The sequence below is a fragment of the Mus caroli genome, chromosome 5, assembly GCF_900094665.2.
Source record: "Mus caroli chromosome 5, CAROLI_EIJ_v1.1, whole genome shotgun sequence".
Taxonomy (NCBI): domain Eukaryota; kingdom Metazoa; phylum Chordata; class Mammalia; order Rodentia; family Muridae; genus Mus; species Mus caroli.
The window spans coordinates 122,930,529-122,958,029 of record NC_034574.1 but is presented as its reverse complement, the minus strand read 5'-3'; the positions used below and the strand labels follow the sequence as shown (position 1 = coordinate 122,958,029).

Here is a 27,501-nt window from a genome sequence, read left to right as displayed (position 1 = left end):
ACTGTATAGTCTAGGTTGTAGTCTTTGCCCTGGCACCCACTGTATAGTCTAGGTTGTAGTCTTTGCCCTGGCACCCACTGTATAGTCTAGGTTGTGGTCTTTGGACTCAGGACAGCCTTCTACCTCAGTCTTGGGATTTTCATACGAACCCATGAACAAATGGGGTTTCTAATACTTTTAATCCCCTTAAAACACAGTGCAGGGGCTAAAGAGATGGCTCAGTGGTTAGGAGCATTTTTGCTCTTGTATAGGACCTGGGTGGTGTGGCTCTCAGCACCCATGGTGGCTCACGACCAGCCATCACTGCAGTTCCAGGGGATCCAGGGGATCCACCTTCTTCTGACTTATGCAGATACCAGGCATATTTACATGCAAGCAGGCAAAACACTCACACACACAGGCTTAAATAAACACATCTAAAAACAAACAAATATAAAACCACAGTGGAGCTGACGGGTGTCCGAGAGCATGCCTGTAACTCCAGTACTTGAGAGGCAGAGGCAGGAGGATCAGTTCAATGTCATCCTAATCACACAGTTAGTTCCAGCCAGCTTGGGCTTCATGAGACCCTGGTTTCAAAAACAAACAATAACAATAAAAACAAAACAATTCCCAACATCCTCACCGGCTCCCCCACCCCACCCCCTACCAACAGTGGAAGCTGGTGGCAGTACGAGCACTGGGGTGGTCCCTGTGTTCAGCAGGGGGAAGACTAAGTAAACCTGGGTGTTCCGTAGCAGAAGCACGCTGAGTCCACATAGCCAGCACCTTATCCCAAACCCACTTTTCCCCTCAATGTCAACATTCCCAAGGATGAGGCAGGAGGATCTCTGTGAGTTATGTCAGCCTTATCTATGCAACAAGTTCAAAGGCAGCCAGTGCTACACAGAGAGACTGTCTCAAACAACAACAATAGCAGAAAGAATGTGGAAGGTCACTAAGGGTATAAACACATCTCTCGGCAGGCAGCTGGACTGCAGGGGTGTGTGTGTGTGTGTGTGTGTGTGTGTATGTGTGTGCACCGAGGATGACTGGAGCAGGGCTGGGGGCAGGGCAGCAGCAGGCAACTGACTTCCCAGAGACCAGAATTCAAACTTTAGTCCAGCTAGGTCCCAGAGGCATTACTAATACAAATCAGGGAAATCAGTCCTTTATCTAGATAGCACATGTGGTGTCCTGGGGATGTGGGAACTAGGCTAAAGGTCAGTATCTCCCTTAATTCACTTAACTCCAAGAGGAAAACCAAAATTAAAAGTTGGTGTTCAACCGCAGAGAAGCTCACTCTAAGACCTGAATCACTGATCATTCCAGCTAAATGAAGGAGGAAAAAATGTGTTTATTTCACTCCACTTCCTACTGTAGTGTGTGTGTTTTTATATACATGCTTACATGAGTGTGTTCATGTGTGCATGCATGCAGAGGCCAGCAGTCAATGACGAGTGTTTTCCTCCACTAACTGAGACAATCCCACTGACCTCATTGCTCACCAATTCAGCTAAACTAGCGGGTCAGGATTCCTCCATTCTCTATCTGTGTAGCACTGGGTTACTGGGTCATGCCACCGTGCCTGGTCTTCACGAACCGAGTCATCGCTCCAGTCCCATAGCTCTGCCTTCATACAAACGGCCCCGCATGGCCACGAACATCTAAGCCACAAGGACATGCAAATAAATACAATCCATAACTAAAGGGTCAACAGAGGCTCATGGGTGACGACACTGAAGGTGAAGCTATCTCTGAAGGACTGGCATGGGATAGAAAGAGACACTTAAGCAGGCATGGGAAGGGAAAGGCCCCTCGCTCAGAAGTCTGTCTGAAGCCTCTCACAAGCTAAGAATCAAAAATTCCAAAACAGGTGGCCCACACCTTTAGTGCTAGCACTCAGGAGGCAGAGGCAGGCAGATCTGTTATTTCATGGCCAGCCTGATCTACAGAGTGAGTTCTAGGACACATGGAAATCCAGTCTCAAAAACCAAAAACCAAAACAACCAAACAAAAAAATCCCAAACAGTGAACAACATGTGCTGTGAGGTTGCTGTCCAGGAGACAGTAGGCCTTTTACAGTGAGATTTCCAGTAAGAATGTCTGTCACAGCAGCGATCATGTGTAACTCCTGAGCAAATATGGCCCTGAGGGGAGCTCTACTCCTCTCCCAGATGAAACCATCTCCCAAGCAAGACTATTTAATTCACTGTAGAACTATCTCACGTCTCTGATCCGGGGCAGATTTCCTACTCAGCTGTAGGCCTGTGCAGTGCACACCAGGAAACACCCTAGCATCTCAACTGAACCCCTCAGCCCTCCTTTGAGGAGAAAAACTCAGAACCTTCCAAAATTATATACACAGCAACAAAAAGACAGGGAGGCAAGCATCCCCCAGGAAACGCACGCCAGTGTGTCCTACACCGACCTTCCCCTGAGCGACTGTATTTCTAAACCTAAGTTAATCTCAAATCAATGCCAAATTCTTCTCATGAGAAACTCCAAATCCACTTCACATCAGCACCGAGGGAGGACAACACCCCAGGGTTGGACTGAGCAGAGAACTTGGAAGACAGACCCTTCAGGCAGCAGCGCAGAGATGTTTCTGGCCAGTGTCACTGACACACTGAAGAACACAGAAAGACAAGCATAATGAAGAGATGGAAAGTTCCAGAAGAGAAATGGAAATCTAAGAACTGGAAAGCACATTGTTTGAAATGAAAATGTCACTGGGTGGCAGATTAGATTCATAAGAAAAAAGGGATCAGTAAATTAAAGAATAAATCCATTTAGTTATAAACTAATAAAGAGCCAGAGTGGGGGTAGGAGATGGCTTAGTAGATAAAGCACTGTCAGGCAGAGAATGAGGGTCCACAGCACTGCAGGGTGGCTCTGCTGACTCCTCTGCACTCCCAGGGAGGGGCTGAGAGTGAAAATGAGGGACTCCCCAGAGCAAACTGGCTAAGTCTTATCTGTGAGATCTGGGTTCAATAGAGGGACCCCACCTCAAAGAATAATGTGCCGAGTGACTGAGGAAGATGTCTGAAGTCACCCTCTGGTCTACATGCCCCACCCTACCCCCACACCCCAACACACACACAGATACACACACACAGAGCCAGGCACTGTGGTGCGCATGCATCTCTCACAAAACAAAGTAAATGCATGCCATTAAAAAGTTCTCAAAGACAGACATTTTCTCTTAAAAACCAAACTAAGAATTAGTAGCTAGCAAACCCTAATAAGGCAGGCATCTGGCTGAAAAGAAAAGATGCTGGAAAGAAATCTGTATGGAGAAAAACAGTACCCATGCGGCCCACGATGCATAAAATATTTAATAGCTGTCTGTTTACAGGAAAAAATGTGCAGCCCTTGTTCTGGAGCAATAATAGACAAACACAAAGCATAGCAAAAATGAGCCGATAATTGCCACACTGGATAAAAGACTAAAAAATAATAATACTAGATTAATCCCAAAGAAGCCGGGAAAATAAAAGAGCAAAGACAGACAGTGCAAAATTAAGAACGGCACACTCGATGGCAGGCTTCAGCCCAAGCAGATGAGTATTTACAAAGCATGTAAGGAACTAAAGATCTCATCTAAAGTGAAGGGACTGTCACACTACGGTAACTACAATACTATCACTTCATCACGTTAGATATACAGACAGATTAAACATTACAGGATGCGGAAAACAAACCGAGCATGCCCTCTGCTTATCAGGCAAGGCCGACCTCTAGGAAAGAATGTCAGAGCTGGCGCGCGCTCCTCATGGTAAGAGTCACTTCTTCAACCACAGACGGCTTAGCCTCTCAGTGATGCACGCTCAGAATGCGCGAAGCAGGCCTGACATCGAAAGCAGAGAGGCCACTGCCACAGCCGCCTTCTCAGAGTTTATAAATCAACTAAGAATGACCAGACAGAACAATATGGTAACAGTTATAGAGCCTCATAACTGCACAACAGTTTTCCATATGAACACAAGGCTGGCCACAAAGCAATTTCCAAACATATTTAAAGAATTGAAGCTACAGTCTGTGTGTGTTCTCCGACCACAGAACAATCACATCAAAAACCAGGATCCAAAGAAAACAAAATCCCCAAATACATAAAAAAGCAAATGCTGTTCGAAGAAATCTAGACTATATTCCATGCTAAGAATAGACCAACTTAAGAATGTTTTTTAAGATTTACTTTAATTTTGTGTGTGCATGTGTGTGTGTGTGTGTGTGTGTGTGTGTGTGTGAAATGGTTTCAGGTGCCTGCAGAGGTCAAAGAGGATATCGGATCTCCTGGAGCTGGAGGTAGGTATAACCTGCAGGTCCTCTGCAAGAGCAAGCTCTCTAACTACAAAGCCATCTGGTCAATTTTACTTTATTTTTCAGTAGTACAAGGGATTGAAGTAGTACAAGGCCTCACAGATTCTAGCAAAGTGCTCTACCACTGAGCAACACCCAAGACCCCAACTCCTCAAGTTTAACAAGCAGGTCTTTAAACAGCATTGGGCTTGACCTGTGCACTCCAACTATCTGCTCCCTGGCTTGCAGACTGCACACGGAGGGCACCATAGCTACACTCCTATTACCTGGTCTAGACTGCTTCCAGTTATGCAACAACTGCAGCCAGCCTCTGTCTAGCAAGCAACAAGTTTGGACAGTAAGTTTCAGCCTGTATTCCGAATTTGAGGTTCTTTGGTGCACCCATGTAGCTGTTAGGAACAATGAACCCTCGGCTCAGCAAAGGCCCACTCAGAAAAAGCCCACAGCGTTACAGTTATCAGCAAAGAGGTTGTAATAAAAGTCTTAGGAGCGGATGAGCTTGACAAGAACACCATTGTGTCCACCGAAATTCACTGTATGTATATGCCTATGCCTCTGAGGTAGGGAGGAGTCTATATTTGGTCATGTTCCCAAAGAAGTCACTAAGTCTAGAAAGCTTAAGAAGCGATGGAAGAGGGAGAAGGCTGAAACGTGACCTGGAGAGCATTATTTATTAAAGTGTGCCACAATCTGGGGATTAGAGGCTTGTGGAAGAGGGCATGGAACGTGTTAGCATCTCATTTTCAGTTTACTGTCTGAGTCATGGCAACCGCAGCACACATGACTTTCATTTAGAATTGGACAATGTACCCGTCAGATGTGCTGACTCAGACGGCACTACTTTTGGGCTCTGCACACTCTATGAAAACCAACATTTTTAGGCCTAGAGGTGGGGATGCCTATTTTCCAGTCAAATGGGATTTTTCTCCTACCCCTTTCCTTCCCACTTTCCACTGTAAGTAAAGGCACAGCTTCTCTAACCGCCCTTTTCTTCCTCTGGAGCCACACACACAACTCTGACAATTTAGAGCTTTATGGAGTATATGATCGCGATGCAAGCTCACGACCGCTGCATATTATCAGCATCCGAGTCATCACAGGCAAAAGGAAGAAAGAAAAAGGGAAAGTTTTGGAGATGCACAGGATTTGGTTTGAAATGCAGCTAGCAACTGGTAAGACAAACAACAAAACAAACTCAAAAAAATAAGGTCAGGGTTGGCAAGACGGCTCACTAGGCTCAGATGGCTAGGGGTGCAGCCCGGGGAAGCTGAGCCTGACTCCTGGATAGTGAAAGGGGAGGACGCTTTCCACAGAGCTGTCCTCTGACCTCCACATGCGTGTCACAGCGTACGCACTGAATGTGAACTAACTCCAGGCATATTAGTGTGGCATGCAATCTTACGAAGGGCTCAAACATGGGGCTCATCTTTTCGTTCTCCACCACCCGCCCCCAGTGTGCGTCACAAAGCCCTTTCAAAAGCCACAGAGAGTAAAGCATATCCTCGTGTCTGCTGGGTTCAAACCCCAGCATTCTTTCCAATCTCCACTCAGGGAAGCCGAGAATAACCTGGCCATGATGACTTGCACATGTGAGACTCTAGCCTGCTGTCTTGGGAACCCTGACATATTACTGACATGTATCTCTTGGCTTACGGAAATTCCTGCCAGTCTGTGCACAGGAGAAAGCTGGTTACCAGCCCATTACAAAAAGGCTTGCAGGGATTGCTAAGTGGAGGTCAGACTAGTGCTGATAGCAAAGCAAACAGCAGGTCAAAACTTCAGTAAGTGTAATAAAACCTTCCAGAGACGTCACAAAACACATGCAAACAGCTGATAAACTGGAAATGTTCACTCACATTAATCAGTAAAACAGGAAATCTCCTCCGTTACACTGATTTTCAGAAGGTCTCTTGTATACATGTATGGGCATCAGCATCTATCAAGCACCTTAAAAAATGTTCAGGTACTCTGACCCAGTCTAATGTCGCCTTTATTAGTGGAACAATAAAGAAGTCCCTAAAATACAGGCCCTGAGGTCAGTGTCCAGGATCTGTTATAGAGTTAAAATTAAAGACCAGCCTGAGTCATGTGAGGCTGTCTGAATCCTCCCTCGACCCTGATCCCACCTCTAATCCCAGCACTTGGGAGGCAGAGGCAGGTGGATTTCTGAGTTCGAGGCCAGCCTGGTCTACAGAGTGAGTTCCAGGACAGCCAGGGCTACACAGAGAAACCCTGTCTCGAAAAAAAAAAAAAAAAAGAAAGAAAGTGAGAAATGCAGGCTGATGATTTGAAACCAGATTTTACCATTAAGGTATTTATTCAGATTAGTTCTTTACGGGTTTAGCACAGCATGTTATAGAGCTGTGACCCTATTCATTTATTTTTATTGAATAAATGTTTTGCAGGAATGTATGTAAGGGCACCACATACATACAGTGCTCTTGGAGGCCAAAACGGGCATCAGAACTGGAGTTAGAGAAGTTGTGAGCTGTCATGTGGGTACTAGGAACCGAATCCGGTCCTCTCCGAGAACGTGCAGTTCTCTTAACTGCTGAGCAGTCTCTCTGTGACGAACTGTATTCATTTTTATTAGGCATGCGTGCTTATACTTGTTGGGGGAAGTGCACACGCGCATGTGCGTGAAGGCCAGCTTTTCTGGGGGTTCTAGGATGTGAGCAGGGAGCTTTCCTGACTGAGCCATCTCCCCAGCCCATATCTTTCAACAGAGAGCTAGTATATACAACCATTCTTCTCCCGGAGCTACTGGCTGGCCCTCAGGAGGTCAAGAAAACACACCTCATCCAAACAAATCCTCAAAAGCAGAGCGGTCCTTACACATAAGGAGGGGAAAAAGGAAACCAGAAGTCAGGTCACTAACAATTGTGTTGTTTGTGCAAATGTTACAAACTGAGCAAAGGCATACTGCCGCTCCTGGGAGAAGGGTTTTGCGGATGCTGCAGTCTTCTGATGATAGAGCATCCAGCAAGTTAGACAACGGCAATTTAAGATAATTTTCTGGTCATAAAAAAGCAAGAAACAAAACAAGAAAAATCTACTCAAACCAAAAAAAAAAAAAAACCCCATGTCTATTTTTCCTAGTTACTTTGGGGGTCTCACTTACCCTCCGGGTGTTTTCAAGGATCTTGGGGTCAGGTTTTCCATAGTTAGGAGGATTGGCGTATGGGTCATATCCAAGCTTGGCGAGCATGGGTGCAATCACGGCCATGTCTTGTAAGACGTCTGGGGGAATCTTCCCAACCCACTTCGATAGTGCCCCCACGTTGACGGGTTTGATGACTTGGTCTGTTGATCTTTCCACCCTGAAAACAACACCATGAACAATTATTTATGTAAACTCTAAACAAAATAAAAACACGTGGCATGCATAGAATCTCAGAGCTCCAAAAGCAGAGGCAGGAGGATTAGGAGTTTTAGGTTATTCTTGTTTACAACAGCAAGTTAGAGGGCATCCTAACTACATGAGACTCCTAGCTTATAAAAAGAAAAAAAGGAGGGGGGTACCCAGGGAGGCTCCCCCTTCTCAGGGAAGAGGGGGGAAGAGCTGGGGGAGAATCTACGTATGTGATGGAGTACTGGGAGGAGAAGGGGAGCTAATATTAGGATGTAAAGTGAATAAATAAATTTTATAAAAGATGCTAAAAAAGAGAAAAAGATAAACAACTAAATTCTCTGAGAGCTCTAAATTCCTTAATTGTCTGATCAGGTGAGATGACTCAGTGGATAAACGCATTTGAAGCCTAGTTTGACAACCCACCACAGAATTAGACAACTGGCTCTCAAAACTTATCCTGTGTGTGAGCGCGCACATACACACACACAGTCTCACACATTCAGGCTTACACAGTTTTTAATTTAAATTCATAATTGTCTACATTATAAGCCAATTACAAAAGATTGGATGGATGTTATCAGAGCCTTTAGCATAGACAGTCTAGGAACCAGATGTGCTGGTACAAACCTTTAATCCCAGCTCTTGGGAGACAGAAGCAGGTAGATTTCCTTGAGTTCAAAGCCAGCCTGGTTCACTTTGAACTCACCATATCATCCATAGCCCAGGGACCCAATCTCAAGAAAACAGAACAGACAGTATGGGCCAGTGAGATGGCTTACCTTTGTACCTGCTCCGAGTCTATCAACCAGAGTTCCTTCCTTGGACCAACATGGTGAGAAGGGATAACTCACAATGGTTGTCCTCTGACATGTGCTCACCCACCCAAATGCACAGACAGACAGACACACATCTCCTTCAGTCTTAGAAAGCAGCCAACATGTTCTTAAAGTGTGCCAGGGCTTTCAGTCAGCATTCTGGCACCCTCCAGCTCCCTGGAACCTTAATACACAGTGCTCGACACAATGGTGGCCTTAAAAACCCACAGCCCAATGTGGCAAGGCAAGGGATCTTTGAGTCAGCCAGCAGCCCATTCATCACTCCTGAGAGTCCAGCCTCTCTGTTCCCTTCTCAGCACCACTCTAATAGCTGTTCATGTTTCTTGAGATGGAGCAGAAGCAGGTGGATCTCCATGAGTTTAAGTTTGAGGCTGACTAGGCCCAGTTCCAGGTCAGCCGAGGCTACACAGGGCTTTTCTCTTTAATTTACTAATAGATTAATTTATGTTGACCGTTGCTACAATAAAAGTTATTTGGTCATGATAGCTTAACAGTCTTTTATATACAGTTGAATTCTTTTTATTGCTATTGTTTATGATTTGAACATCTGAGAGATATAGAAAATTTTATCTGAAGCTTCCTTCCTGTAATTCTACTGACAATTGTGATTAAGTTTTCATAAAGTGACAAGTTTTTAAAGATTAAAAATTTTTAATTATTGTTTTTGTATTATGTGTATGGGTGTTTTCTTGCATGCATGTCTATGTATTGCATGTGTGGTTGTGCACAAAGAGTCAGAAGAGAGCATTGGAGCCTCTGAAACTGGAGTTTCAAGTGGTTGTTACCTGTCATTTGGGTACCAGGAATTGAATCAGGGTCTTCTGAAAAAGCACCAAGTATTCTTACCTGCTGAGCTCTCTCTCCAGCCCTATATATTTTTATTTGTAAGTGTGTATGTGTGTGTGTTCATCTGCTTGCAGGTGCCTATAGGGATCAGAGGTATCAGATCCTGTTTAAGTCAGGGTCCTGCTGTGTGTTGTGTGTGTTTGTGTGTGCATGTGTTGTGTGTCTGAATTTAAGTAAGTGTTAAAATAGTAACAGCAGCCAATTCACACCCAAGAAGCTGAGAACCAGGTAGGTTATTTGGTCCTTGAGGATGAGTGCCTCAGTAATCCAGAGTGCCTGAAGCTAGAAGCTTCCTGGAGCGCTCCTGGTCTATTCCCCAATGAAAGCCTGGATCCCTGGCTCTGCTATCATCTAAGGAATCAGCAACAACAGAGCAAAGCCATCCAGGCCACGCAAGCAGAAAGTCTCCCTCCTCACAAACTTTCTGTATCTGAGCTCCTAGATTAGATGGTGCCACCTTCACTGTCGGGGGTCGGGGGGGGGGGGTGTCTTCCCACATCAATCAGGGCAAAGAGAACAGTTCCGGTGAGGCTCCCTACCTAGTCAGGTGAGTCTAATTTGTGGTAATTGAATTTGTGACATTAAAACCACACATAATTGATCCTTGGAGTTACTGATGGTTGTGAACGGCTAGACATGGGTGCTAAGGAATCAAACTAGGGCTCTCCCTTTGCAAAAGCCCGACTAGCCCTTAGCCGCAGAGCCATTTTTTCCCACCACTTCCCTGTGTTTGGTATGCTTTTGAGATAGGGTCTCAAGCAGCCCAGTTGTGTTTGTGTTATGGGTAGCTTCATGTCATACTTGACATAAACTAAAGTCATGTGAAGGAGGGAAGCTCAACTGAGAAAATGTCCCAGCTGTGGAGCAGCTTCCGGCTATGAAGAAGAGCAATCTGGACGGACAAGCCAAATGTTCGATCCCTTTCCTCCAACTTCCTTCTGGTCGTGGTGGCTCATCACAGCAATAAAACCCTAATAAACACAGTCTCTAACGCTCCATGTAGCAGACCCTGCCCTTTAACTCCTGGTCCACCTCCAAAGTGCTGGGATTACAAGTGTCAGCCACAATGCCTCTCTTTTATGACCTAAAATGATGTAACATTAGCCTATCTGTTCCCTAATGGTTGAAAACAATCCACTTGTGATCAGCTTATATAGGACATTTGTTTACCACGTCTAATTTCTCTGATGCTAATCAACCTGCTTGAGCTCAATATCTCTAGAATGCAATAAATAAATAAATAAATAATGCATTTCCATGATTGCTTTAAATGGTTCTTAAAATAATGCATTTCCATGATTGCTTTAAATGGTTCTTATCTTATTGTTTCTCCTCGTCTACTGAATAAAAGAAGCTGGGGAAATCTGTTTCTGATTCAGAAACAGTGAGCATTCCCCAGTTTAGAGAACAGTTAACCCCAAGACCAAGGAGCAGCCCCTCCCCTAGTCAACGCTCCACCCCCGCACATGTTGGCCATGCCTCGGTCTTTCTTCTTCCATGTGGGGGGAAAGCAGTTCTGGTGTGGTTTGTCCTTGGTTGTCTTATTTTCTCTGCAGAACAACATCTCTATGTGTGGCCAGCCAGAGCTGCATTCTTTATGAACAACAGATCTGATTTCATTTTTTTTTTAATGGGCCTAATGTGGTTATAAAAACACTGCATCCTGGTTCTCAAATGTTCCCTCGCTAACACATGCTGCTTTGGCCCTCCAGCATGAGGTAACAACCAGTGTGGTTAAATGCTGCTTATAATTATGAGCCTTTTCTGGACTTCAAGACTAACACAGGGGCCAAGGACTTAAATTCTAAAATTCAATATGCTAACTGGCTTAGTTTTCCTTCTGTTGCTGTGATAAAATACCATGACCAAAAGTAACTTGGGGAGGAAAGAATTTAGTGGGCTGATCACAGTCCATCTGAGGGAGGGCAGGGCAGGAACCTAGAGGAGGCATGAACTGAAGCAGAGACCACAGAAGGCCACTGTTTCTGGAATGCTCTCTCCATGGCTTGCACTGCATGCTTTCTTACACAACTAAGGACCATCTGCACAGGGCATGTTTTCTTTTTATTTTTAAAGACTTACTCATTTTCATTTTGGATGTGTGTTACTGTTTTGCCTGCCTGCATGCGTGTGCACCATATTCGTTCTGTGCCTGTGGAAATCAGAAGTCTTAGATTCCCTGAAACTGGAGTTACAGCACCATGTGGATGCTGGGAATTGAATCTGGGTCCTCTACAAGAGCAGTAAACGCTCTTAACTGTTAAATCTTATCTACAGAGCCCCTAAGAAGCATTTTCTCACTTGAAGATCCCTCTTCCCAAACAACTCTGGCTTGTGTCAAGTTCACAAAAACAAAAAAACAAAACAACAACAACAAACAAACTACCTAACCAGCTCAGAAACCAACAGACTCATAATTAGGCTTATGTTTTTGGGTTGGTTTTGTTTGTGTGTTTGCGTTTTGTTTTGTCGTTATTTGAGACAGTGTCTATATAACCCTGTCTGTCCTGGAACTCACTATGTAGACTAGGCTGGCCTTGAAATTACAGAGATCTATCCACTTCTGGTTTGTTTTTAATTAAAAAAAAAATCAGTTATTCAGAGCCTGGGAGATGGCTCCATCCATAAAGTGTTTGCCTTGCAAGTGTGGAGAGCCGAGTTTGATCCTCAGAACTTATGTAAAACTGTGCATGCTTACTATAATCTTAGTGCTGCAGAGGTAGAGACAAGCAGATTCCTGGGGCTCAGAAGCCAGACAGCTTGGCTTAATCAGAGAACTTCAGATCAAGGGGAGACCCAGTCTCAAAAAAACCCAAGGTGGGCAGCACTGGAGAAACAACATCCAAGGATGACTCATACCACCATGTGTACACGCACATGTGCCCGGGCATTAGCACATAGGTGTACCCCACACTCAAGAACACACACAGTTTGCAGTCGTTATTACTCAATAAATAGTTTTCTTCAAAACTGACTCTACAAAGTCTGCACATCTTTTTTTGCTCTGTATAGCGATTGTCTGTGTTTGTCAGACTGGCAGTGAGGGTTTCTCATATGCCTAAATTCACAAGAGCTCTGTGTGTATTTGGAGCACATTGTTCAGCCAGTTGGTTTCCAGCTCTGCCTTTGCCTTTTCCTGCTTCGGTGGAGTCTTGAGATCAGCCAAAAATCTTCCCTAGGCACGCACGCAGGACCAAGGCTATCTGCACTTGCAGAAACATGTCATAATCCTTGTATGTTTTCAGGGGTTCTGGTGTTTGTCCACATTGCTATCTACTGACTCAGGCAGCATGGCAAGAGCTTTGTAAATGCTTCTGGCGGCAGGAGGAATAAAGAGGCTTTTAAACTCACTTTCCAGGCAACTACAAAAAAAAAAAAAAAAAAAGAAAAGAAAAAGGAAAACAAACAAACAAACAAACAAAACCAAACAGTACCAATAATCCAGGCTGTCAGTTCAGTCCACCTGATATGAAGAATGATGAGCAGGCCTGGGGTAATAAAATGCCATCAATATCAACCTTCCCTATGAACTTCAGATAGGTTGAGAATAAGCACTCCCCAAGATGTTCTTAATAGAGTTTTATTGTATATGCATGAGTGTTTCTGCCTGCATATATACCTGTGCACCACAGGCCTGCAGTGAAAAGAAGAGTCTAGAGGAGACTGTTAGCATCCCTGTACCAGGAGTTACAGACTATTATCAGGGGCTTGGAGTGCTGAGAACCCAAACCAGGTCCTCTGCGAGAGCAGCAAGTCGTGGCTCCAGCCTCACTTCATCACAGTTAAGATTTACAGATATCTACTTGCATTATTCTATGTGTGTATCTGGGTGTATGCACAGGCACTACATGTGTGCAGTTGTCAGTGGAGACAGAAGAGGCCGTCAGAAGCCCTGAGCCTAGAGTTACACATAGTTGTGGGTACTGGAACCTGAGCTTGGGTTCTCTGCAAGAGCAGCGAGTGTGCTTTAACCACTGAATCTTGATTTCGGTCCCCAGCAAGGCACTTAAACCCACCTGAAGTTGCCTCTTCCCTTCCCTCCATTCCTACTAAAATCAATGTATCCAGCACTTAATGTAAATGTGCAATGCTGTAAAGCTAAGAGAGAACTCCGACAAATGCTATGGTAAATGATACTGAATTCCAACTGAAACTGCAGCAGCTGTGATGCTGCATGAGGTCCAGGAGCTGTGATCACCATAAGCAGCCAAGCCACCTGAGAGGCACTGTCCAGAGGGTTTCTTCACCCTCTACATACTGGGAATGCAGAGTGAAAAGTAACATAACTGTGTTAAAGAGACAGAGCAGAAAACTGAACATTCAGAACAGGACAGTTACCACTACAAAACCCAGAAGGTATTAACACATGATAGAAAGAAGACAGGATGGGACTGCTGGCTCTTGCCTGAAATCCCAACAGTTTGGAAATAGAAGTAGGAAGATCAGAAATTCAAGACCATCCTTGACTACTGTGATGGCTATTTTGAGTTGTCAACTTGACTGCATCTAGAACGAACTACAATCCAGAAATGGAGGGCACACCTATGAGAAATCTTGTGCTTGGTTTGAAATGGGTAGATCCACTTCTAGTCTGGACCTTTGAGGCAGGATGACATGTGGCTTTGATCAGGTTCTTGAAGTGGGAAGACATGCCTGGGCCATTCCTTCTTCTGCTGGAAGTATAACTGAGGTCACAGAAGAAAGCTTTTGCTCTCTGCCTGCTAGTCCTCGCCTTGCTAGCACATCCATTCTGGCATTACAGTCTACTTCTTTGGGACTCCAGTGTGTACTGAAGACCAGCTGAGACATCTAGCCTTGAGCAACTATTAGATTCTTAGAGTTTCCATTCACAGTCAGCCACATCTGGACCACAGCCTGTTAGTCATTCCAGTAAACCCCCTTTATGTATACAGAGATTCATTCTATAAGTTCTGTTACTTCTAGAGAACACTGACTGATACAACTACATAAGGAGTTCAAGGCCAGTCTGGGCTATATGCTACCTGTACCACCATGAAGGTTGAGTCAGTAGACAGTAAGCAAAAAAAAAAAAAAAAAAAAAAAAAAGGAGCTGAAAGACCAAGGAAAGGAGAATGGCTGTGATAAGGGGAAAGATACATCCAAACCAATGTATAGGGAGCTGCGTCCAACCCTTATATGGAAGCAGCACAGAGCCTGTTCCTACCATCCAGGTGGGAGAACTCTATCCTGTAGAGAGCGTTCAGGAAGGCCTTACTTGTAGAAACTATAAAGTAAGTAGTTCTCTGACTCACCAAACAAATCATAGACATTCAAACTAGCCAAGTAACTCAACTCAACTCCACAACAAAGCTCGATATTTATAGAGTATTTATAGAAAGTACAAAAATATCTGAGACCCAAAATAGTAATGTGGACAATACCCAGCACACAAGTAAGCAGAAGAGCGTTATTAGTAATGAGGAAAATAATCAAACAAAAGTGACATAAACTTAGAATGAAGAAACACATTTAAGGGCTGGAGAGATGGCTCAGCAGTTAAGATCACTGACTGCTCTTCTGAAGGTCCTGAGTTCAACTCCCAGCAACCACATGGTGGCTCACAACCATCCGTAATGAGATCTGATGCCCTCTTATGGTGTGTTTGAAGACAGCTACAGTGTACTTACAATATAATAAATAAATAAATCTTTAAAAAGAAAAAAGAAACACATTTAAAAAGCTATTCCACAGATTTTTTTTTAACTAGATGGATAATATCACATCCATGCAGCCAAGGGCAGAATGCAGGGAATGAATGCAGGCTCATGCATGCCTCTTCGGTCACACCAGGACACCAGCTCATAAAATGGAGCTGCCCACATTCAGAGTAGGTCTTCCCACCTCAGTTCATCCAATTATGAAAATCCCTCACAGCCTTGTCCACAGAGTAATGTAGTCTCAACAGAATCTCTCATTAAGATTTCCCTTCCCAGGCGACTCTACATTGTCAACTTCACAAATAAAACGAATCATTCTGGGGGGGGGGGGTAAACAAACAACGCAGCTACCCTGGAGGGCAGCTTGGCAGCTTCTGACGAAGCTGATCTTATTTTTATGATCCAACAACCATGTATGTTCCTTGGTGTTTATGCAAATGAGATAAAAACTTATACCCACACAGAAATCTGCGTGGATGTGTACAGCAGCTTTATTCTTTATTCATAATTGCCAAGTCTCAGAAGCACTCAAGAAGCTCTGGCTTCTTGGATGAATAATAATGACCACACGGAACTGTGATACACATAGACAATAAGATACTACCCAACACTGTAATCCAGGAAGGGAAGGAGAAGCTGGAAGTGCACATTACTAAGTGGAACATGCCCATCTGAAGATGCTCTGTCCTTATGGTTCCAACGCTATGAGAGTCTCAAAAAAGCAAAACGTTGCCTAGAGTACAAAAATAGAAAAAACAAAAACAACCAAAAACACAGTATCTAGGGCCATGGGATGGAAAGGATGAGCAGATAGAGGATGGAACACTGCTAGGACAGTGAAAGCACTCTGCATGCTGGGGCTGGAGAGACAGCTCTGTGTTTAAGAAGCTGATTCATCCTGCAGCCCTGAGTTCCAGGGTGTGAATTCCCAGTACCCATGCTTTGCAGCTCGCCACTGCCTGTAACTCCATCGCTAGGGGATCTGAAGCCCTCATCTGGCTTCATATGGCACATGAGTGGGCTCCTGCTATCTATCTGTCGTCTATCTATCTAGATATAGATACAGATATATACTTATATATATAGATCTAGATGTATCTACATATGTATATATGCATATAGACACATAGATATAAATGGCCTCTAACTGACAGGTGCTATAAGCATTACCTCTTTAATTTCTACTTCAGGAATCTAAGGGTCTAATTGTGGGGTGAGGTGTTTTTTGGTTGTTTTTGGTTTTGGTTTTGTTTGGTTGGTTTTTTTGTTTTGTTTTGTTTTGTTTTGTTTTGTTTCGTGGTTTTTCAAGACAGGCCTTCTCTGTGTAACAGCTCTCGCTGTCCTGGGACTCACTTTGTAGACCAGGTTGGCCTCAAACTCTCAGAGATCCTCCTGCCTCTGCCCCCTAAGTGCTGGGAATTTCTCCTCCTCCTCTTCTACTTCTTTTCCTTGCTAATTGGGTTCTTATACCAATAGATAACTAGCACTGGAGTCTCTAAGTCAACATACACACATAAGGAAGTCAGCCTTTGATGTTAGGAGAAAGTACTGGCTGATCATCCTCAGATAACAAAATCTGTACACACTAAAGAAGACCCAGACTAAATAACACAGCACTTGCACAGAACGTATTCACATCCTCTCATATACAATAGCCAATAGAATTTAACACATGCTCAAACTCTCCTCTTCACTGAGTGCAGGACCCCACTTGTAAAACGGAGCTGCCTGCTCTATTTATGTACTATACCTTCATACTACACAGTTCAAAGAACAATAACAAGAAAGGGTCTGTGTGTTTAGTATACACTTTTCCAAATACTTCTAGTCCATGGTTCGCTGAATCCATGTGTGCAGCATCCCCTCAAGACACAAGATGGTACACCTGTGAGCTCAGCACAGAACAATCAGGAGCTACTGAGACCTTGCCTTAAAACCCTTTTAAAAATCACCTAGTCTATAATCTGGAAAGGGCAATAAACTAATGTCAGCAACTAGAGCTCTAACTTCCTCTGAGTCAGTAAGAGAAGCCTAGATGAGGGTTAATCACTTGTAAATAATCAATGGCTGAAAGGCAGGTAGGTATAAGCACCCAGCTGTTCCTTTAAATCGGCTACATGAAAAAAATCAGTATTTATCATGTAATTCAGGAACCTGACAGGTGAGTCTACAGCTGAACCACCCCACCCATGCACAAATTATAGAACCAACCAACCAACCAACCAACCAGGAAGCTGCCTTGATGGAAGCCAGCGGGTACAAAAGGATGAGCATGGCTTTTCTCTTTTCTTCCTAATGAAACAGAGTTGGAGTTTCATTAAAAAAATATATTTTAATATATTGGTCATAATTCCAGGACTCAGGCAGATCTCTATGGGTTTGAGGCCAGTCTAGTCCACATTGCAAGTTCTAGGACAGCCAGAGTTATACAAAGAAACCCTGTCTCAAACAGAACAAAACAAAGTTAATATAGGCTCAAGCATAATTAAGGGACAAAGAACAATATTCAGAAAGAAAGACCCACATGGAGAGCATGGTGGGGGGGGGTGTCTAAGGGAGTTCTTTAAATAGGGGGAATATATATGAATAAAAGTGAAGTTTTAAGTATAACCAATTTACTTTCCTGAATTTAACACCTACTTCCATTTGCAAAGCTTCATTGCAGGAAAAAAAATTGGGTTATAAGTGTCAGGACAGCTAGCTCAGGAGAAAGGAAGCAGGCCTTGACATTTCACAAAATACCAGAGTCACTGCATTATGCATGCTGAACCTAATAAACTTCTTATATAAACTAGGTGCCCAAATTTTGTAGTCTTTTATAAAAACACAATGTATCCTTCACATGGCCACAGAAGCAAGACATGGGGCACAAGCCCTTAGAAGAATGTAAGAGTCCAGCAAGGGCAAGCGTTGGATGCTTAACGCTAGCCTTGATCTTTCTGTGGCTTACCAATCTCTTCCCTGTGAGAGATAACAATGTCCTTGTCTTCTATATAACGTTTTCTAAAGCTAGCCTGGTGATGCAACTCAGTAAAGGGCTAGCCTGGCATGCATGAAGCCCTAAGGTCTATCCCCAGCACTACATAAACTGGACCTGGTGGGTACACTTGGAGGCAAGAGGACCAAAGTTCAAAGTCATCCTCAGCTAAGAAGAGATTCTGATGTTAGCCTGGTGGCTTTAAGAGCCTGTGTGTGTGTGTGTGTGTGCATGCGTGTAGTTATTTGAGTTTGTTTGATCAGTCCAAACCCAATGTCTACACAGTGGAAGCTTTTCTCACTGCCCTGGGCTTCCATGTGCATCCTTCAGCTTCAGTGGCTTCTGATTTCTGGGTACGTTTGCAAATTAGAACAATCGGCTTTTTTGTAGCTGATATCAGGAAGTACATCTACCATGTGTGCATGCATTTAGTAAGTTCAAATCTACAATGTGTGCATGCATTTAGTGAGTTCAAAGCATTTAGTTATTATACACACACACACACACACACACGAGCAATGGAAAGACAGGAGATGAACTGGTAGTGAAAGAATAAAAGAAACCTTACCAATGAAACACAAACATATGCGGGTGTATGTCTTGTCTTGCCTTGTCTTTTCTTTTTTTGAGTCAGGGTCCTCTCTGTGTAGCCCTGACTAGCATGTAATGCTTCATAGACCTGGTTGGCTTTGAATTCACAGAAGTTTGCTCCTGCCTCCCAAGTGCAGCCATAAGTGGCACAGGTCCATATCTTTATCAGCTAAATGCAGGGTTCAAAAAAGAAAGGAAGAAAGGAAAGAGGGAAGGAAGGAGAGAGAGAATGAGAGAAGGAGGAGAGAGAAAACACTACATTTACTCACTTTGACAGAGAAACTCCCCCAGCTTTCCCGATCATTTCTTCATGGTGCAAAACGGAATGGTTCCATGGAATATGGAGGAACTTTAAGAGCGTTCTCATCCACCGCTCAGGGTGTAGGACAAGCTGTTCATAGTGAACCAACATGCATTTCTTATAACCAACTTCCATACACTGGTTGTACATGGTTTCTATGGCCCGGTTCCACTTGGTCAGACAGTCCCGGTAGCTGTTCAGGTCAAACCCAGCTATGGTAACTTTCCGAGAAATCATTGAATGTACTGACGCCCGGCCATCTCGGACCATCAGGAGAAATTTGGCATTGGGAAATAACCTAGCAAGGTAAGTCAAGGATTTCAGGGCAAAAGGATCTTTGTTACATAAATAAGGTGCCGGCTCCCCATGTTTAACAATGACCTCCAGAAGGAAGGCTTGCATGGCAGAATCCAGCACTTCATCTGTGACACCAGCCTCATCCAGGCGGATCTTCTCTTTACTGGACCGGGACCACATCTGCTTCAGGGCCAGGATTCGAGGGATGACCCTGGTCTCCTCTCCGCAGCGGATGTCAGGATGTGCGTCCAGCATAGCCCTCATGAGTGTGGTGCCGCTCCGAGGCACACCCCCGATGAATATTAAAGGCATATCTTTGTGATAGGTGAATGTTTTGTTGGCTTTGATGTCGAGGCCAGCTCGCACAGTCGCCTTGGGGTTCTCCAGTCGGGCTGGCTGGCTACGTTCCTCTATTCGGTGATGGCACTCCATGGCATGCTGGCCCAGGTAAAACACGGTCACAGAACTAATCACCAGACACGCCAAGAGTAAGTTCTGCTTCAGCTTCCCAACCATCTTGACGTGGTTATCTTCTTATTAGACATAGATTTTGTTCAAAAGTATTGTCAAGACACGGTCAGGCCATGGAGACTCTACAGTGGAAAGGGGATCAGCATCTGGTGGAAAAGCACAGATCACCATCACATTCCGAGGGTCGACAAACCAGCCGGAAAGTTGCTGAAGCAATCTGGATGCTTCACGACCATAAGAACAGAAAAGCCACAAATGTGAGCAAGAACAAGCCAGTGAGCACGGTGCTGCGGGCCTGTAACCCAGCTACTCAAGGGGCCGAGGTAAGCAGACTGTTAGGACCAGTCTCTATTGCAGAGTACCTCCAAGGCCAGCCTGGTCAACTTCATGAGGTCTTGTCTCAAAATAAAAAGATGCTGAGATTACAGCTTAGTGTCAGACCTAGCATGAAGACCCAGGTGCAACCTCTAGCCCTGTACCCCAAACAAGTAAATAAAAAACAGCATTTTTTAATTTAACAAATCCGAAGCTATGCATCTGACTCACCATGGAAAAAACAAAACATTTTAACAGTAAATTCATCACACATTCAAGACATTACAACATGTATTAAACGTTGGCGTTTAATCCAGTGTTGATCACTTGCATTCAAACTGCATGCTCACCCCCATCACTTGCTCTATATTCTATATCAAAGACAAATTAACTACAGAGAGCACAGAGTACAACTCATATGTGCCTAACGGTCCCCTGGAATTTAACTTGCAGCCCCACAATCTCTGAGCCATTCCCTTAAAATCAATCTCCTAGCTGTCCCACATGCCCCTGTGTTTGTGTGATGCGTTCCCTAAACGTAGCCTGTCCTATGTCCCCTCTCTGTAATCTTGCTGGCTCCATTTCCCAGCGGGATGCTAACTAGAACAGTAAAGAAGTCTATATGGGGAAATGATCGGACATACTAGGGAACGAATACATCCTGACGGGCTGGGAAACGGCCAGCACTGGCTACTCTTGCAAAGGACCTGAGTCCAACTCCCAGCACCCGTATGGTGGCTAATAATCATCTATAACTCCAGTTCCAGGGAATCTGATGCCCTTAGGCACATATATGGAGTGTGTGTGTGTGTGTGTGTGTGTACATACACATACAGACAGACAAAACACCCATACACATTAAATACATACATACATACATACATACATACATAAATTTGAAGATTTATCCGAGAGTCAGGACTTCCAGCTCTGGCCTAGGGACAATGTAGCCAATCTCCCACCTCCCCAAACCACTATTCTAAAGCTTGATTAACAAGTGGGCCTTTCAGTGCTCTGGAATCAGTCAGAGGCATAGAACAACCTAAGAACATTTACAACTGACACCTGGAGAAGCTGGTCAGAAGAGCGTGAGTCTGTAACTCTGTCATCTCCAGACTCAGCAGCAGGCACAAAGCACAGCAGGACAGCACTGGTAACTTCTGCTCTCAACTGGTGGGGAGCTTGCTGACTGTGAGGTGTGAACAACATACATGCTCAAGTGCACTGTCCCACTCAACAAGAGAGTGAGCAGCTCTAGCAGGCTAAAGCTGCAGTCCTGGCTGGGCACCTCGGGCACTAAAGAGTCATGAAAGATCCAGGAGACGCTTGTACGGTTCAGATTCATAATCCCGGAACTTAGAACTAGGAAGCATGCAGAATGCAGGGCATTTGGCACTAGCCTGGGCTATCTACTGAGCTCGAGAGGTCAAGCTGGACTAGTGTGAAGGCCTGCCTGAAAAAAATTAAAGAAGGTAAGAGAAAGGGGGAGAGGGGAATAGGAAAAAAGGACGGGAAAGGGAAAGGAAGGGAATGTGAAGGAAGAGGCAGATGTACAAACAGCCAGATCTACTGGGGGAGGAGCTCATGGCTCAGCTGTCCTAGCCAAGCAACTATTGAGTACTGAGCTACCCAGATGTAGAGGTGACCCCTAGAAACCATGTTAGAATGGAAAACAATTACAAGAGCATATATACCTTACAAAAATACAAGTTTACTTTATAAATACATAATAGCTGCCATACAACTACCTAAAAAGTAATAACCACACACAGAGATACAGTACACAGGCAAGCTCATGGAGCCAGAGACCAGGCTGCAGAAGCAAGGGCTTAACTGCCAACAGCAATGTGGGACTCTCCAGAGCAGATGAAAACTTTTTTGACTCAAGTGTTGTCAGAGTTGCACAACTATAAAATCTAATAAAACCATGAATCGCTCACTAACAATGAGGGAGGATTATGGCATAGAAATCACACCTCAACACAGCTGTTTTCTAAACATGAATACATAACTAAAAAAATTTTCAAAGAGCTACACCAATTGAGATCTCGGTTTTGTTTATTCGCATATTAATCTATTTGATGTATCTGAGCACATACGTCAGGCACTGCACAGAATTTCAATCAAGAATCCTGAAGAATAGGTTGAGATTAAAAGATTGCCTTAATAAAAAAAGGCTACAAAGACGAAGCATCAATTTAGGGTAATTGGTAGCAATACAGCATTAAAAAGTCTTACTACAGAATGGGATCCATTTTATGGAAGGCACACTTATGATGCTATCCCAGGGCTCACTGTGTGGGGAGAAAGAACAATGGCGAAAAGACCAACTAACAAATACACAATTAGATCCAACCTTAGGACACTAACACTCTGGTTGATGAAATTAGAACTATATTGTAAGGAGGAGGGGCACCCTCCCAAACTAGACTGGGCAGGGCAGTCTATAGAGCTGGATGGGCAGTCTATAGAGCTGAGGGTCTTTCACCCAAATGACAGAGGACACAGAGGACATAGCTTGACATTTCATACATGCAGGAAATAATTTAGCAGGAGCAGGGCATCTAATAAAAATACAAAAACCAAAGGGCTAAATAACCAGCTGGCAGCACCAGATGCAGAGACAGAGAGAGAGAGAGAGACAGAGAGAGAGAGAGAGAGACAGACAGACAGACAGACAGACAGACTTCAGTAGCTGTTGTGGAGGTCAGAAGAAGGTGTTGGAGTCTGGACTAGACATACAGGCAATTGTGAGCCACCTGAGATGGGTGCTAGGAACCAAACTTGAGTCATCTGGAAGAGCAACAGCAAATACTCTTAGCCATACATCAAGTCCCTAATTTAGTATTTTAAATAGAAACCTCTCTGGTCCCACCTTCCCCACCTCTGCCTCTGTTTCTGTCTGCCTGTCTGTCTATGTCTGTCTGTCTGTGTGGTGTGTGTGTGTGTGTGTGTGTGTGTGTGTGTGAGATGCAATGAGAGTATATGCCTGAATGTAAAAATCAGAAGTCAGCCTTGAGTGCCCTCCTCAGGACCATCACCCATCTCTTCTGAGACAGGGATTCCCACTGGCCTGGAACTCACCATTTATGCCACACTGGCAGGTCAGTAAGCCCTGAGGCCAGACCAGTCTCTACCTTTCCAGCAATGGGATTACAAGCATGCAGCACCACATCTCTGTGTTCTGGAGCTCAAATTCCCATCCTTGTGCATGCTAGGCAAGTACATTCCTAAAGTCATCCCTCAAATTCCCTTCAAAGCAGCACTCAGGCTAAGATTTGAATAGTGAGTAGGAGTTAGGCAGTGTCAAGTGAAGGGTGTGCCAAGCATAGGGGCCCACACTGATAAGGTGTTTGAAAGCTGTCACAAGTCAAGAAAAGGCCAATGTAATTACAAGGCAGGGAGCAGAGCACAAATGGCATGAAGTCAGTAAGGGCTGGACTACAACCCTTGTAGGGCAAGCTAGGGGTAGGAATTGTGTGACATCGTTAAACGGATGGACTTAAAACATTTTAAGAAAGCAGTCACTTGATCAAATTTAGGTTTGTAAAATCTCATTCAAAACAACCTTGACAAAGAATGAAGTTGGAGGACTCACACTTTGAAGTTTCAGAACTAGAAAAATATCAGAATGGTGTCATCCTGAAATGACTAACTTAAAGATGCTATGTGCTTTTGTGTGAAATACCAGCACAGGGAGGTAAAGATAGGTCCCTTGCCTAACCTACTTGGCAAATAAAAGGTGGATGGCACCAGAGAATGAAACTGGAGGGAGTCGTATGGCCTCCCCACACATGCATGCCCACACATGTACTACATGGCCTCCCTACACATGTACACCCACACGTGCACTGCACAGACAAAATTTGAGAGAGTGCTTGCCTAGCATGCATGACACCCTGGGTTCCATGCCTAGCACCACACAGATCCAGCATGGTGGCATGAGCCTGTAACCCCTGCACTTAGGAGGTAGAGACAGGAGGATTGGGAGTTAAAAGCCAGCCTTGGCTACATGACACTCCATTTCAAACAATGACAACAATAATAGCAAAACAAGTCAAAGAACCGTGTTGGGGGAAAGGCCAATCTTACTGTATGCAAGTTTTGTTTCCTCTTTTTAAACAATTGTTTTTATTACTATGTGTACTATGTGTGCACATGAGTGCGGGTGCTGGTGGAGTCCAGATGAGGGCGCTAGATCCTCTGGAGCTATAGGCAGCAGTGAGAGCTGCCTCACAATACTCTTAGCCACTGAGCCATCTCTCCAGCTCCTGTCCTTTCTCTTTCTAATGAAGGAAAGCTGGAGGGAAAGCACAGTGCCTCTCACAGAAACAAAGGGGACGATCTGGGTGATGAGGCCATGCCCCTCAGCAGTCCGACTGCTACACAGTGCTTCTGATCACACAGCGGCAATAGTGCCATGCGGTCAGGGGCAGCGAATGAAGTAAAGGATGCATTTGACTAATATTGACAGGGAAATGATCCAAAGGAAATAGCTTTTCAAGATAATTGAAATCTGGACAAAGCGTACTCAACGCACTCAGTAAAACAGAGCAGAGCTTTTAGGGGCTCTCCGAATGGTTGCTTTCTCTTGGGATTGTCACAGGAGAGGCCTTCTAACATTCTATTTGTTTGAGAGCCTGTATAAGCAGGCCACAGGAGAGCCGAGAAGTAAAACAATAACAGAGTCTTCTGAACTAGCTAGGCTTTTTGATTAAAACTTACACAGTTCCTATTTTAAATTACATTGAACTTGCTAACTTTTGACAACTGTCAGGATTCAACAGGTGACAGATGACTGGATGTCGTGAAAGCCCACTAACGGCCAGGATGTACCTCGGCGGTAGTGTTTGTCTAGCACACACAAGCCCCTGGTTTCCATGCCCAGGAGGGGAGAAAACCATTTGGTTGTAAAACAAAAACAACTAGCTACCCCTCTGAAATCAAAAATAGAAAGTATATGCCTAACAAAAATTAACAAGGTACACTGGGCATCGTGGCATGTGTCTTTAATCCCAGCACTCGGGAGGTAGAGGCAAGTGGAGCTCTGAGTTCGAGGCCAGTCTGGTCTACTGAGAGCTCCAGACAGCCAGGGCTACTCAGAGAAACCCTGTCATGAAACATAAAAAAAATAAAAAGAATTAACAGGGTGGGCATGCCTACTATTGCAATGCTTAGAAGGCTCAGCAGAAGATGAGGAAGTCAAAGCCATCCTTAGCTTTAAAGCCATCCTTAGCTACATATGAAATTGGGGGCCAACCTGAGCTGGAGAGAGACTACAGTTCAAAAAGAAAAGAAAATGTGAATATGGCTGATGTCTACAGTATCTTATTTTGTTACCAACTTTCCACTGAAACAACCAACTACCAGTTGACCCATGCTGCCATGTGTCAGCAGATTTTCCAATGTACTCTCAGAATAGAGATCTTTCTGACCCTATCTGTGATTTCTGCACCTCTAGTCAACTGAATGTCCCTTGTGAAGGACAGAAGGATCACCTGAGCATGCTGGCCAGCTAAAGATCCAAGAAGGGGTCTTTGGCTTCCCCTGCCTTCCTCCTTACTTTTCAGACTTACAAAGATCGACTTCCTCTTTGGATAGTTCTCAAATCCACACAAATCCACATTGCATCCCTGCTACCAGGGGCTTCTGGGTCAGCCCACTTCAGAGGACAGGCTGAGGCTCCAGCACTGTATCATTATCCTCAGCACTTCTCAAGGTCTTGCCAATTCTTCCAATATCCCTTTGCAGTTTATCTTACAGACTGTATTTATTCCAAAGAGATTTTCAGTCCCTAAAGCCTAAAGACTTTGTCTACACTGTGCCTCGACCACAGCAGACTTACCAGAGGGCAGGCTTTCAATTCATACTCCACCTCCAGCAAGCTTCCGAAGTAGCCCATTAGGCAGTACCTTTCTTTGCATAAGAGACTGTTAAACCTGAGGTCTCTGCCCACACCTTGCTGTGGTTCTTCTCAAACCCCTTAGCAAACAGCTCTTTAAGAAGAGAGCACAGGGCTGGAGTCAAAGGGTAAAGCACTTACCAAGCAACTGTGAGAGCCAGAGTGTGGATCCCTAGAATACACACTTAAAAGCTGGGCAGGCATGGTAGCTGACTGTGACTGCTGCACTTGGGAAACAGAGAGACCTTGTCTCAATAAAGTGGACAGAGATTGAGAAAGACATCGAGAGTCCAGCCATCTACACACATACTCACATGAACACACATGCCAACACAAAAACACACACAAATATAAACATACAAAGAGACAGAGACAGAGAGACAGAAACAGTGATAGACCAAAATGGAAAAAAAGACAATGGCAGGGGCTGGAGAGATGGCTCAATGGGCAAGAGCACTGACTGCTCTTCCAAAGGTCTTCAGTTCAAATCCTAGCAACCACATGGTGGCTCACAACCACCCATAATGAGATCTGACGCCCTCTTCTGTGTGTCAGAAGTCAGCTACAGTGAACTTATGTATAATAATAAATCTTTGGGCCGGAGCGAGCAGGGTTGGCCGGAGCAAGCAGAAATCCTAAAATATTCAATTCCCTACAACCATATAAAGGCTCACAACCATCTGTACTCACATACATAAAATAAATAAATCTTTAAAAAAAAAAAAAAAGCCAGGCGTGGTGGCGCACGCCTTTAATCCCAGCACTCGGGAGGCAGAGGCAGGAGGATTTCTGAGTTCGAGGCCAGCCTGGTCTACAAAGTGAGTTCCAGGACAGCCAGGGCTACACAGAGAAACCCTGTCTTGAAAAACAAAAACAAAAACAAACAAACAAACAAAAAAGCACACATACTGCTCTTCCTGAGGACCAGAGCTTGATTCCTAGCACCCACATCAGGTGCTCACAACGCCTATAACCCCGACTCCAGGAGAACTCACACCTCTGACTCTGTGGGCACCTACATTCATGTGCACATATCCCCCCGTGCACATAACTAAAGTAATAATAATAAATCCTTTTTAAAAACATGTAAGGGGGGCTTCGTGGGAAGAAGGGTTCAAGGGAGAAGGCACTAAGAGGGCGATGGGAGGGACAAGATTAAAGAGATTCAGAGATGTATATGAAACCAGGACAGGCTGGGGAAATCAAAAAGAAAAAAGCACAATAAATGCTGACCCGACCCTGTCCCTCACCCACGCTACCACCGCATACGTGCAAGTATGCATGGACATCTGTGTGACATGTGCACACAGGCCTCTTACGAGAACCTTAAATGCTCCATCATGTCTCTTCCAAAAAGCAGTAGCGGTATTTTCTCAACTGAGGCCTTTGCGGAGTAAGGCTCAATAGAACTAGAACAGAACTCTAGAATGTTTAGTTTCACTTTTAGCCTCAAGAAAGAGAAAGAAGTGAGGTGGTGTAAAACATAGCTTACGCGCCAGGCGTGGTGGTGCACGCCTTTAAATCCCAGCACTTGGGAGGCAGAGGCAGGTGGATTTCTGAGTTTGAGGAGTTCCAGGACAGTCAGGGCTATACAGAGAAACCCTGTCTCGAAAAACCAAAAAAAAAAAAAAAA

At 44.4% G+C, this 27,501-nt stretch overlaps 1 protein-coding gene across 2 annotated transcripts in view; it reads right to left on the bottom strand.

Moving 5' to 3' along the window:
• The window catches only part of Tpst1 (tyrosylprotein sulfotransferase 1), a 55,931-nt gene that overhangs the window by 14,112 nt on the left and 14,318 nt on the right, over window positions 1-27,501 (bottom strand). For both annotated transcript variants that reach the window (XM_021162561.1, XM_021162562.2), the window contains exons 2-3: window positions 18,852-19,797; window positions 7,424-7,622 (exon numbers count right to left, since the gene is read on the bottom strand). In XM_021162561.1, the coding sequence (XP_021018220.1) occupies window positions 7,424-7,622; window positions 18,852-19,696 (1,044 nt within the window). In that variant the 5' untranslated portion in view covers window positions 19,697-19,797. The remainder of the gene's footprint in view (window positions 1-7,423; window positions 7,623-18,851; window positions 19,798-27,501) is intronic.